A 14,162-nucleotide genomic window follows, 5' to 3' on the forward strand; every position below is an offset into this window, starting at 1 on the left:
AGTTACAACTTCTGATAAACAGGCTGCAGCTACACCGTTTGCCGGTAGCCCGGTAGCTTTTAAAAAATGTGAAACATGCAGAGACTGTTGCAGTGAATCAATTCCTACGTACTCGCCAACATAAACCAAAGCAGGGGCGAAAATCCATTAAAATTATTGGGGGGGGGGGACCTATGACTGATCTGAGTAGATGACGTCACCTCGATTGGGGAAGTCATGACGTCACCAAACAGATTTCATTTGACAACAGATAATACGTTGCCTCGAAACCTTTGCAGCAAACTCAAGGAGCAAAAAAGAAAACAGATTTTAAGTTTTAGCATTTTTTGTGTATTGTATAAACAAACAACAAAATGACAAACCAAAAAATCTATGACACATAATCAGTTTTGTTGTCAAATATGTCCAAACATGTTTCGACGAATTTCCGAAACAGCAACAAACTCTTTAGTGATTTCTTCAACCGGTACTTGATCGAGTAAATCTGAATGCACGTGACAAACAGCTAGATGATTTAAGCAAACCTGGGTAGTCGTGCTTCTCAGCCATGTTTTTAGACGCCGAAGTGTTGAAAAACTTCACTCGCATTCACAAGAGCTGACAGGGCACACCAAAAGCAGTTTGAGCAAAATAAACACCTGCGTGAATAACTGGCGTAGTTCGGAACTCATAGCGCGATAAGCTAACTTCGCTTCATTTACAGAACTTGCCCCCGTGTGCTGCTTAAACATCGGTAACTGTACAGATAGTTGAGTTACATTCAATTCGGGATATTTTGAAATTAAATCTGAATTTGTTGCGGTGCCCTTCATTAACATATTTTCGACTTCCAAATATGTTTGGGAGCTTGAGTTGCGGACATCATACCGTTTCTGCAAACACCCAAGTAAACAGTCAATAAACTCCACATACACAAACCTGTAATGATCTTTGGCACATTCGGCGTGGAAGTGCGGTGAGGATCCAGCGAAACGTGGTGTCGGCTGCCGACGGCGTGGCACAGAAATTTCCTCAAGCCCCAAATTCGCTGATATCTTTGTTGCTTCGTCAAAAAGGTTCGTGTAAATTATAGGGTCACGAAACACTTGTATCTGCTTCGCTGTTGTCGCTACAGCCTCTATTGAACCTGCATAACATACAAACCTAAGCAAAAAATCGGTACAATTTACTACCTGATAAATTTGAAGAAGATGCCTGCATCGAGCTGTTTAGTTGTTCCAGCAGAGCTATTGGTTTTTAACAAGGTATAAAGCTAAGAATGTTTCGGTTTTCTCAAAACGATTTGAAAGGGCATTGGCTTTGGTGGCAGAATCTGTACTCCCCTCCGACATGCCGCGAAGACTTTCAGTTACAGCAGAATAATTTTCCAATACCGATAAAATTGCCGACAATCGACAAAGCCAACGAGTTGGACAAAGCGGCCGAATCGATGCTTTTGTTTTGATGAGCTCCGTACTACAAGCAACGACGCTTTCAAACATAGCCTGCAAACATTAATCATGATTTAATAATCACACAAAAAACTACATAAAATAGTTACGTCGCATTACCTTAAACTTTCCAGATCTCTTAAATAACACGCCGAGTTCATGGACCCATTGGACGGCGTCCCTGAAAAACGGACAACTTGCAATTGATTCCTGCATAACCAAGTTTGCCAAGTGTGACTGGCAATGGAAATATGTAGCGAGAGGGTACTGACTGCTAATAACGGCGTGACACCCATTGTGGCTCCCACTCATATTTGAGGCTCCGTCGTACGTTTGTGCACGTATTTGACCAGCAGATAGGGAAAATCGAGTCAGAACGTCTAAAATCATCCTTGCAATTGCATCTCCAGTTGTCTGCTGCATTTTGTGCAGACCCAGAAAATCTTCATGTACACATAGCTCCGAATCGACATGGCGGATGCAAACAGACTCCTGCTCACTTCCACAAATATCTTGTGTGCCGTCGACCATCACTGCGAACATTCCATTGGCTTTAATTTTAGACGCTAAAATTCGTAAAATAAAGTGACTGAACATTTGTGTCATTTCTTGCTGACCACGAAATGATGTGAAGTTGGTTTTTCGCTGGAGGAACTCTTTAAACTCGGCACTATCTTCAGCACGAAGTTTTAGGAGTTAGTGGTAATTTCCTTCTCCCTCGTCATGGCCTCGAACAGTGTTTTTTAAGGTGTTTTACCGAAACGGTCCCCCAAATTTCTCCAGCGGTTTCCCAAAATTTGGACTTATGGCTATTTTTTGCAAATATGGCTATTTTTTGGTATTTAAATGAACACTTGCGGTCTCTTAAAACTACTTAGCGGTCACCCAAACCAAACCTTAAAAAAAACCTGGCCTCGGATAGCAAGGCCTTGTCGCAATAAATATCGCAAAGACGTGAACAATTTTATCAGCGATCGCCTGACGGCAGCTTGTTGTTCGTTAAAGCCTGTGTTTATTTGAAGTGCAACGGACTTTCGCTTTATGGCATCTAGTTGCATGATGGCAAAGGTATGTGTTTCTGTTAGTTGGTGCAAATCAAATGAACTCTTTCCCTTTTTCCAGTTTCGAAAACCGTCTGATATAAACGCAGGTTTTTTTATTTTGAACTGCGTGCAACAAACCCAGTTTGTCTGCTTTTGAACAAATAAAACAGAGCACCCCATTAACACCTGGTACGCAATGGATCCACGGGAATAAAACATACCACTTGGTTTAAAATTTTAAAAATCTACCGCCGCAGTTCTTTGCTGGCAAATGACTTACATCTTCTGGTTGGTTCGGGCAGGATTGTGACAAAAGATCCGCAGAGTTTATTTCTGTTACACAGGAGTTGCTTCCCCCATCTGTTGTTGCGGAACTGGTTTTGCCTTTGAGTATTTCTATTTCCTTCTCTAGTAAAACACTTTCAGGCACTGCAGAATTGACCTCTACTTTCCTCAAGTATGTTTTTCCACTCGCTGCGTTAGAAACGAAATACTGTTCTATCTTACTAACTTTAAGCCGTTTAACGTTTTGAGACATTATTTTTGTTGGGCCGCAAATATTCCATCAACTGAATGTACAGTCAAGCTTTTTGCACAGACATGAAACAATTCGATTGAGTTCCCTTGTTGACAATAATGTAAATTATGAAGTAGTATTATGTCGTTAGATTTGTGTGATATTGAACAATAGACTTATATCTTATTTTTATCTCAAGGTCAGGGTTTTTTTAAGGTTTGATTTGGGTGACCGCTAAGTAGTTTTAAGACACCGCAAGTGTTTCATTTAAATACCAAAAAATAGCCATATTTGCTTAAACGAATTATTTATTAGGCTACTGGCAAATTTTGGGAAACCGCTGGAGAAATTTGGGGGACCGTTTCGGTGGATGGATCACGGATATATCTGCAACAGCACAAACGGTAACGACCAATCGTTGTTTATAATAACGTCAATAAATTGTTTTCAAAACATTTCCGTGATTCTAGAACAAAATGACATGACATTTAAGACTGCAAATTACTACCCAGCAGGCACCGCGACGTCGAAATGAAGTTAATATATGGTTCGGACCAGACGTCGTTTGCACCAAGATTTTTGGGTCGAAAATGCAACAAATTTTAGGAATTTCGACGTCTAACAACGACGTTGATTTGACGACTTTCAATAACGTTAAAATCCCGTTGTTTCCTGACGTCTTTTTATTTTACATATTTAGGTCGAATATGCAACAAATTTTAGGCATTTCGACGTCTAACAACGACGTTGATTTGACGAGTTTTGTTGACGTAATATTCGCGCCTATTACTGACGTCTTTTTTGTTGTATATTTACGTCGAAACTGCAACAAATTTTCTTCCACTTTGACGTCTAACAACGACCCTAACGTAACTAAATTATCCTCCAATTACCTGCACAATACACAAAAGTTAAACCGAATAAAGAATTTATTACAAGAAAAACTACCAAAAATCACAATAAGAAATTGTAGTTGTCCGGGGACGTTCGGGATTTTCCATGTTTGAGATAATTCTCAACTTTATGAACCAGAGTTGCTTGTTGCTTCTCGCACGAACTCTTTCTCTCTGTATAAAAAAATCATTAATTAAAAATATGTTGCATTGGAAAAAGTGCATTTCTCGTGTAGGCTACTCGTACATACTCCATTTATCATACATTTAGAAATACAATTTCAACATAATTAATTACTTCTACAAGAATAATCGTATCAGACCATGTATATGTGTATTTTACTTGCAACATTTAAACCAAACTTTTCGAACCACATGAGGAAAAAACGGTTATAGTTTAAAACAATAGGCCACTTTGGGGAAGGATCCTCATGACAGTGATCAGATAATTTACCTTGCACAACTTTGAAGAGATGAGTTGAGCCAATGTGAGCTTGTAATAAATCCCTTTCAGTAGTCCCACGTTCATTGTTGACATGAAACATTACATGTTTACTTTAATTCTTCTTTGTCGTCAGATACTGAAGAACTCGAAGAATCCTATAAAGCCTGACAGCCTGTAATATGCAGCCATACTCAAGCTCGTGTTTTCGTCTCACTGCTAAACTTGCGTAGATTCGACCAAAATGACGAACATGCCCTTTGCGCTTATTGGATCCCGTGGTCACATGACCCTTGCGCGGGAGAACAAAACTAAAAAGGCGCGAAAGCATTAGCGCAAAATCGAATGTATTAAAACTGACATCAAAGTGACTAACAGCGGGAGTTCGAACGCCCAGTCCGATAACGTACCACGGTATTGTTTTGGTTACCATTACAATCTTCTTCAAGAATTAATTTGGCTAAAATAAAACGTCAATATCTATGTTTTTCTTAGAGTTACTCAAAAATTGTGTGCTTTTTTCTTTTTTTCTTATGTGGATATAATTGAAACTTTTTAGTTGAAACGTAGTTATACATGTATTAAATTACGATGACGATGACAAGTACACACGAAAAGTTCAACATAAAATCTTTTAAAATATGCTATTAGATTGATGTTCAAAATGGTTTAAATTTCGACGTTAAAATGTGGTTAATTGTTTTGTTGAGTAACTGCCCTTTCGTTCGCGACATTTAATCTACTTTGTTTTAACGTTCCCTAATACATATAATTTCAACGTGAAAAGAAAGACGTCGCAATTCAATCCAAATTACGACAAAGTTGCAAAGGCAATAAATTACGACGTCGAATATTAACGACAAATTCAACGTATCCTTCACGTTCGAAACATGTCGTAAAATAGACGTTCAGAAATGGTTTTAACTTTTAATTTTTACTTGAGTTTGCTTTTTGGCCTGTTCTAAACGTTAAAATGTGGTTAATTATTAATCCAACAAATACCTTTACTTCACCGACGCTTAATCGACTTCATTTTAACATCAATAAATGTACATAATTTCAACGTGAAAAAAGACGTCGAAATTAAATCCAAATTAAGACAAAGTTACGAAGACACTAAATTACGACGTCGAATTTTCACGACAAAATCAACGTTTCTTTAACGTGTCTAATTTGTCAAAAAATCGGCGTTTATTAATGGTTTTGACGTTTTAGTTTTACTTTGGTTTGGTTTTTGGTCGGATTTCAACGTTGAAATGTGGTCGATTATTAAACCAACAAACGTAGTTTCATCGACGACGTTTAGGCGACTTTATTTCAACGTCGACAAATGCACATAATTTTAACGTGAAAAGAAAGACGTTGAAATTGAATCCAAATTACGACAAAGTTACGAAGATACTAAATTACGACGTCCAATAAACGTGAAAAATTCAACGTTACTTAAACGTGCCTAATATGACATTAAATTGACGTCGAATACCGGTTGTTTTGGGACCTTTAAAATTTTGACTAATTTTCGACCCTAATTTGACGTCATTTCGACGTCCTATTTTTTCCCAATGGTCGATTATTGTCAGAAAGACGTCGATATGGAATTTCGACGTGAAAATGACGTTTATACTACGCCCGGTGCCCACTGGGTAGCCCTGTCGTACGTGAATCTGCTTATGTGATGTTAATAAACAAAGAGACATTAGCTTTTCATTCATAAACTCCTAGAATTCAAATGCTTTGAGAATCAAATTCCTTAATTGGGTTGGCAAAAAAATAGATATTTGATTTTCAAATGACTTACAAAAAAAGAGATTTTGGGAGCTATAACCTTTGCTTGGTTCATCCGGTCTACAAAAATACGTTTCTTTTTTAGACTTGCAACACCGCAAAACTCTTTTATTTTCAAGAAAAACATTTAATTTAGAAATTTGCACACCTCGATAGTGTTCTGTAACGTCTCTGTAAATATAGCAGAACAAAATAATAGTAAAAAATACGAAAGACATTGACAATCAGTTCGGCAGCCATACGCTACTAAATAGGACCATACGTTCCAATCCAATTTAGTTCCATTGGTAGGCTACTCGATATTCGGTAACCTTTTTCGTGCGACATAACTCAAAAATACTGCGGATTATTCTTGTTGATGCGATGAAACTCGTAATAAGTGCGTTTAGTCGTAATTGCGGCAACTAACGCCATACTAACCAGAACACCAACATTTAAAAAAAGTTTACTTTACCTTATTTTACCAAGTGGGCCAACCGAAGTATCAGAAGCGCTGAACGTACCAAACGAACCTCTAGTATTCAAAGGCACCGCGAGTGTTGCCAGGTGGCTAAAGACCAGCGTCATTCTGCCAGAATAATTCATTCAGAATACGGAACCGTACACACGAAATGTAAGGTGCCATAACAAAATAAAAAAATCATAAACAGTCGCATTTATTAAATTGTTCTGCGAGTTAACTTTTAATCCGAAGGCTATCATGTTATAGAGCAAAGCTTACTCTTTCATTTCCAATTGACATTACGAGGTAGCATTGGCGCGTTTTCTCAGCAGAACGTTTTCCCCGAGACACCTTTTCGCATTTGCGATCGCAAACAAAATTTCGAAGTGATAAAATCGGACATAAACAACCGCGATTTATTTAGTGTTCCGAGGGTAAGCTTTTAATCAGAAGGCTAACATGTTGTTGAGCAAAGCTTACTCTTTTATTTCCAATTGACATTACGAGGTAGCATTGGCGCGTTTTTTCAGCAGAACGTTTTCCCCGAGACACCTTTTCGCATTTGCGATCGCAAACAAAATTTCGAAATGATAAAATCGGACATAAACAACCGCGATTTATTTAGTGTTCCGAGGGTAAGCTTTTAATCAGAAGGCTACCACGTTGTAGAGCAAAGCTTACTCTTTCATCTCCAATTGACATTACGAGGTAGCATTGGCACGTTTTTTCAGCAGAACGTTTTCCCTGAGACACTTTTTCTCATTTGCGATCGCAAACCAAATTTCGAAGTGAGAAAATGCGCTGAAATCAGACATAAACAACCGCGATTAATTAAGTGTTCCGAGGGTAAGCTTTTAATCAGAAGGCTACCATGTTGTAGAGCAAATCTTACTCTTTCATCTCCAATTGACATTACGAGGTAGCATTGGCACGTTTTTTTCAGCAGAGCGTTTTCCCTGGGACACCTTTTCGCATTTGGGATCGCGATCCACACTTCGAAGTGACAAAATGCGCTGAAATCCGACATAAACAACCGCGATTAATTAAGATGTTCCGAGGGAAACATCGCAAAACTGTTTAAAATCATGATTTTTTGCTTTAAACAAGCGTGCTGGCAAAAAGTGACAAAAAACTGCAACCTGTCTGGAATAGTGCCTGTTTATGACGCCAAACACACAATTGTTGCCAGAGAATGTTTGGCCATTATTGTGTACAGTTTGTTTGTGCTGTAATAAATGGTTAGTTTTGGTGATACAAAGCAAAAACAAAGTAACAAAATATTTTGTTATACGCTACTAAACAAATGATAAACTTTACAAAGCAAAGTGTTCCAAATAAATACCATTTCAAATATTTCTTTTTTTATGATTTTGGCAAACGTTGCATTCTATGGGAAGTTTGTTTCGCTTTGGGTAAGCACTTTTTGCAGTCAGTAGGGCATAACCACAGCCTGTGATTGTTACGTCACAAGAGGGCTGTTGCCTGTTTGGCGCGGGTTTAAATGTGAAGTTTAGACAGCTTTAATTGTAGGTTAAGGCAAAGTGACGAGAAATTATGACTCCTTAATCCGATAATTGTGCCACATTTGCGCAAAGGTTGTATGCAAGACATTTTAAATTCGAACATAAACTTTTTTGGGCATTTTTAGGTGTTTGCCGCTACAGAAACTGATGTTTGAGAATTTTGGTATTAATATTACTGAAAACATAAAACGCCTTTGCAGTTATTTAAAATTCACACTCCGAAACGTACAACCTTTAATCGTTTCATACCTTTGTTCAAATAAGCGTGAAAAAATAATAGCCTACCAGCAAATGCTCAGGGTGTACAGGTGTTTTTTAGGTTCCATTATGTCGAGCAGTCTACTAAAAAGTGATCTTGTATGGCACGTTGCACTTCAAAAAGTCTCCACATCTGGACATTGCTGTGTTGAAAGGTAAAAGGAGATTTACTAGATTACAAGTCGTGCTGCTAATTGTCTGTGTTAATAATCATTGATTATTTCCACAAAACTTTACTTTTTATCAGGTTAACAACAAAACTGGAAATTGGAGCCTGCTTATAGTTTAACTTTAAACTATACCTAAAATAATTTTTGGTCACTATAAGAACTTGATGTTTATCTTTGTATTGCAGATTGGACAAACAGCAAATGTTGTAAAGCCTAGAGCAGTGGTTCCCAACCTTCCGTGGACCATGGCCCCCTTAAAGTAACTTTTCGGCCTCGTGGCCCCCTTCAAGTTATCTTGTAGGACCTGTGGCCTCCTTAAAATGTAGATAGCAATCTCGCGTTGGAATGCGGTATTAATTTTGGCCTTAAACAGGTCTAATAGAGTACCGGTAAATGAGCGTGATAAACCTCACTATAAACAAATAGTATGTGAAATAGTCCATTAAATTCGGGAATAAAGTTAAAGTGAAAATGACTTTTAGTGGGTGTTTCTTGTGAATCTACGCCCATGGCCCCCCGGAACACAGCTCGTGGCCCCCCTGGTGGGCCATGGGCCCTGGTTGGGAACCACTGGCTTAGAGACAAGGGAACACCGATTGCAGGGGGATAACATGTTTGTCTACCTTGATATTGATAATTGGTCAGCTTGTTGCTCTCTGTGATATTGACAGTAGTTATTTTGCTTTTCAAACTACCTCTTATTAACCTGTTTTTTCCCCATGACATAACACACAAGGTTGAATCATCGGTATTTCAAGTAGAGATTGTTATCACGGAATTTTCATGCTTTTCTTGTCAAAAAAAAAACACTATCTGGGCAGCTAATTTTGGCAAGTTTAGCTAGATGTAAAAGTGTTCTACAAGTAAAATAATCTGCACCTGATTTGAGTTTATTTGAAAGTGAATGGTGAAAAAAATGAAAGTAAACATACAAACATGTAGCAGTTGAATGCAGTCATGACAAAGACACAATATATTGTTGCAAAATTGCAATAGAGACCCCCTGCAATTTGAATAGTACCACCAAAAGCATGTATCAGATCCAACCTGCAAATATATATTTTTTAATAGAGTGTAATAAAATGCTACTGAAATTGTGAACACATAACAAGTACCTATGATGACCAATCTGTCTGAGAATGACATTTTTTGTAGTTAAAACATAGTTTCATAAATTCACAAATTATAGGGACTTTGCATGATGGCACACCACCATAACCACATTTACAAGCTGTGAATATTTTATATCACTTGCCAGAACATTACTAAGGTATGTGGACAAACCTAATTAAGGGAAGGAAAAAGCAAAAAAAACGACTGAAATGAGTGAAATCAATATGTATACCATTTAGAAAGAGGACCAAAAGTTTCTACTTAATTGTATCATCAAGTTATACTTTTAACCCCCACTGAAAAACTTGTATTGCTTTGTTACTTAAATAAGTAGTAGTTCTCATGCTAAACTTCCTTTAAAGAGTATCTTGTAGCAGTGAGGATGGCTGACAATTGACATTTAATGCATTTTTGGCATCTTAAAAGTCTATTGCAATGAATATTTTAAACTGTTTTTGCAATGTTTTGTACACCTGTCTTTGTGCTCTTTGTCAGTCTTGTCATTCTTATGCTGAGCTGTTGTGTCTCTGGACTTCCTCTGAAAAGCGCATTTGTGTTTATTGGCCATTTGAAGTGCAAACGGAGTCTTTAAAACCATTTAATAGCGTTCTACATCGATTGTGTCGAAATACAGAAAAGCAGAAAAACGGGAAATCTTTCTTTATTTGTTTTTATGCCGTTTTAAATGATACAAATCATTTTACAAATCACCTATTTTCAAGTCGATTGTGTCGAAATACAGAAAAGACGGGTAGACTTAATTGGTCAGACTTCTTTCCCTCCGTTAAGAGCAAGTTTCAAAATTTATTAAATTAGGCAGTTTCACATCCTTGGCATCGTTAAACCAAAGTTGTGCAACTATAAATATTTTCTAACGAGTAATCAAAAAATTGTTTTAATAGTAAAAAGGCATTTATTTGTGTGATATAGTACTGACATTATCCATTTAAACTTTTATTTAATTAACCGACTCTTATTTGGATATGTGACCGATTGCGCAACAACCGTGACGTACTGCACTTTACGCTCTGAGACGTCATGCTGTTTTGCGGCGCATTGCTGTCAGTGACCTTGCGTTGTTGTCGCGATTAGCCTTTTGTGTTCACGGCCAGGCAGAAGCATTAACTTCTATGTGTTAATTGAAAGGATATTTTGCGATGTTATAGTTAAATTATACTTCATAATTTCAAAGGACTTGTTTAATAAGTAATGCCTCTTTTTTCAACTTGTAGCAAATTTGTATGAAATCTTTATTAGCAAGCATTCAAAAAATGGAAATAAAAATGATAAAATCAGAAAACAAGCCTTTGAGTTTGTTGGATGGAAAAGAGTTAGGCTACTGGAAAATCCCGTGGACATCTCACATGTTCCAGCTGTTAAGCCATGTGGCGGAAGTGCTTACTTTTTCAAAGGAGAAAATTGGGAGTCGCGAAATGATTTTAAATGCGACCAGTACAGGTTTATCGGCGAAGGTCGTCATAAAAATGACAAGTTGGGAATCGTCCGCCGGTACTACAAAATAAAAGTTCCTGGTGGCAGAAAAAACGAAACTTCGGCGGCGTTTCAGAGACATGTGTTTACTCTTCTACCCGAAAGTTCCAAGGATCCACCATTATGTTTAGTCCACTACTTTGGAAATGAAGAAACTCATATGGATACACCACACGGAAACGCGAAAAAGAAAACAGGAGTTTATCTTCCAACTCTTAAAACAGTAATCAAAAATATTTCTTCAAAAACGGAAACTCAAAAGCCCAAAAAAGTGTATGACGAAATGCAAACCCAAAAAAGTCATGAAGATGATCAGCTTCGAATGCCGGTCGATAGACCACGAGACGTAAAACAATGTGAAAATACACAGTACAGTGCATCGCTAAAAAAAAAGTTTTCAAACGACGAATATTTCAGCACTGTTGAAGTAGCCATTCAAACGGGGACCTTTGTACGTTAATTGACAATTTATCCCGACTTGGTAGTTCATCTTGCAGCGGAGGGACATGTAAAAGAAATGAAAAATTTAGTCAGTCTTTCAAACGCAAATCCCAATCTTAAGCAAGTGGTCTCCTATGACACCACGTTTTGCCTCGGGAACTTTTACGTGTCAGTGCTTGTCGCTAGAAACGTCAAAATGCAGAATGATCCCATTTTTCCAGTGGCGTTCATGTTGCACGAAAGAAAATTTTTGAAGTACCACAGGGAATTTTTACGCGATATTTTTCCCGCCATTGGCATCACTAAAGCAAAACATATACCAATAGTTACGGACAGAGAAAAAGGAATGACCAGGTGCCTCAAGACCCATTTTCCTAGACTTGTGAATGTGTTTTGCACAAATCACATTTTAAAAGATGTCGAGAGGTGGATAAAATCACATGGTGGGGAAAAAGATGATGAAAAGGTCCTCAAAGACGACGTTACGCGCCTCATCGATTGTCAGTCGATAACTGATTTCAATAACTTGTAGGCTACGTGATACTTTCAAGCAGCTGGAATCATTTAAAAGCTATTTTGATGGAAATTTAAAAAACGATCTCATTCAACACTCCTGCAAGTTTGTTACAGAAAAGTTTGCTGCGTTTCAACAAGGTGCTGTAACAAACAACATCGCGGAAAGTATGAACCACGTGCTTAAGGCAGAACCAGAACACCAATTATTACCCATTGACCTGATGATAATGATTTTAAAGCAAGTTCAGGACATTTACCGCTACGACTTTTTGCGGGCAGTTACTGGCTTCGGGAGATACCAGTTAAAACCAGAGTTTTCTTTTTTGCGGCAACCACGCACTGAAGTACACTTGCCAGTTATTTCCACAATGGAAAATCTTGTAAGCGAAACACTTTCAGGTGAAGTCAGACAGGTTGGCAGTGTGGAAAAGGGAGATGATTATCGGACGACCCAAAAAGCGATGGCACGAATATGCATCAAGCGAGGTCTTATTGGCTTTTCCGCTGCCACATCATCATTTTCAGTGATGAATCCTTTCACGAACAACGTACAAAGCGTTGTTTTAAACCCGAAGCCCTCAAAGTGTTCTTGTCCAAGTACCGGTTTATGTTTCCATGTTCTAGCAGTGCAAATGGCAATACAGGAGTCAAAAGATAAAAGTAAAGACCAACGTAGTTACTCACTTTCGATGATGATCAAAAAAGCCGTGGCTCTGAAAAAAAAATGGTCGAAAACGGCCAAGACCAAAGGATTATGACTACGAAGTTGACCCCGCCCCAGATGCCACTTTTCCCCTGGACCGAAAAAGCGTCAATTTACAACATGCAACATCAACACCCAAAAAAAGGAAAACTCGTCCAGCTTAGCCAAACAGTTGACACACTAGATGATTTAAGTCTAGAAGCTTTAGATGATACAACAATTGTTGATGAGTTTTCGATCCACGAATTGGATGATTGTGAAGTTAAACATTCTTCTGAAGTTCAGCTGTTTCCATGGATAAGCAACTATTCGGAAATCAAAATTGATGAGGGTTGGACTAAGACCTATCTGCTTGAGTGTTTGGAAGGGAACCGGTGGTTGACAGAGGAATCACTGGAATTTTCAATCCAGTGCCTGATTAAAGATACCACAAGCCCCGCATTCTTAATGTTCGATTCTTTTCTTCTGCAGTGTGCAGAAAGAAATATGCACGACGTGATTGCTACATTTGCCTGCCAAAGAGAAGCAATTAACTTCGACAATTTCTGCTTTGTCTGCAACCCCGGAGGTCATTGGTTTCTAATCGTTGCAAATCTTAAGGAAAAAAATTATTGCTTCGATTGACACCTTCGAAACGTTAACATCTTCCAAACTAAACTGTTTTATGACGATGGTTTTCCAAATAGTGGCCGCTTGCTACGCTGTTGCTGGCATAAAACTATTGTACACAGAGTGGAAATTTGTACAATGTCAAGCAGTTCCCCAACAAAAAAACAGTTATGACTGTGGTGTTTTATGTGTGGTAAACATGTTCTGTGTCCTCAACAATCTCCCTCTTCCTGTGGATGTTAGTTCTAGTGAAGCAAGAAACTGGATAAAACAAACAGTAGCAAACCAAGAACTGATTTATTCATCCACCAAGCCGAAACAAAAGCTGGATGAAGCTAAACGGGCAGTCAGTGAAATTTGGGACGAGGAACACCATGCAGAATCTTCACTGTCCATCGAAAAACGGCCATACCACCAAATTTTCAATGCAAATGCAAAGAGCACTGAGGCATGGGAAAAATGCGAAGCCATAGGCTGCTCAGGAAACAAACCAAACCAAACACAGGTTTTCTGCATCTCATGTAGAAAATGGTTCCACCGGGTCTGTCTGCCAGGAAATGTTCGTTCGGATGGAACATATTTTAATTGTTCATCCGTTTAAGTGTAACTGTTGACATTTATGGTTTGTAATTCTTCTTCATTTTAGCCGGGACATTTTTTAATCGCCTTTTATTTGCATACTCTTCATCCTTGTATTACTTTTGTTTAAAAATACCTTGACAAAAATGTTTCTGTTTATGTGGTTGTTGTGTGCAAGTAAATACGCAATGCATTAAAAAAACATAC

At 38.1% G+C, this 14,162-nt stretch overlaps 1 protein-coding gene and 1 long non-coding RNA gene across 2 annotated transcripts; one reads left to right on the plus strand and one right to left on the minus strand.

The window, feature by feature from the left end:
- Positions 1-3,901: 3,901 nt before the first annotated feature.
- On the minus strand, positions 3,902-4,631 carry LOC145230090 (uncharacterized). Its single transcript, XR_013860552.1, has 2 exons — positions 4,338-4,631; positions 3,902-4,057 (listed from the first exon to the last, which is right to left on the minus strand). It is a non-coding gene; the product is annotated as an uncharacterized LOC145230090 (long non-coding RNA).
- A 3,771-nt stretch (positions 4,632-8,402) lies between these two features.
- On the plus strand, positions 8,403-12,822 carry LOC145229589 (uncharacterized). The gene is made up of 4 exons (XM_080094934.1): positions 8,403-8,488; positions 10,874-11,463; positions 11,593-12,056; positions 12,100-12,822. The coding sequence occupies exons 1-4, from the start codon at positions 8,403-8,405 to the stop codon at positions 12,820-12,822; spliced, it is 1,863 nt and encodes a 620-aa protein (XP_079951060.1).
- Positions 12,823-14,162: the final 1,340 nt, after the last annotated feature.

The sequence above is a fragment of the Phallusia mammillata genome, chromosome 5 (assembly GCF_965637545.1).
Source record: "Phallusia mammillata chromosome 5, kaPhaMamm4.hap1.1, whole genome shotgun sequence".
NCBI lineage: Eukaryota > Metazoa > Chordata > Ascidiacea > Phlebobranchia > Ascidiidae > Phallusia > Phallusia mammillata.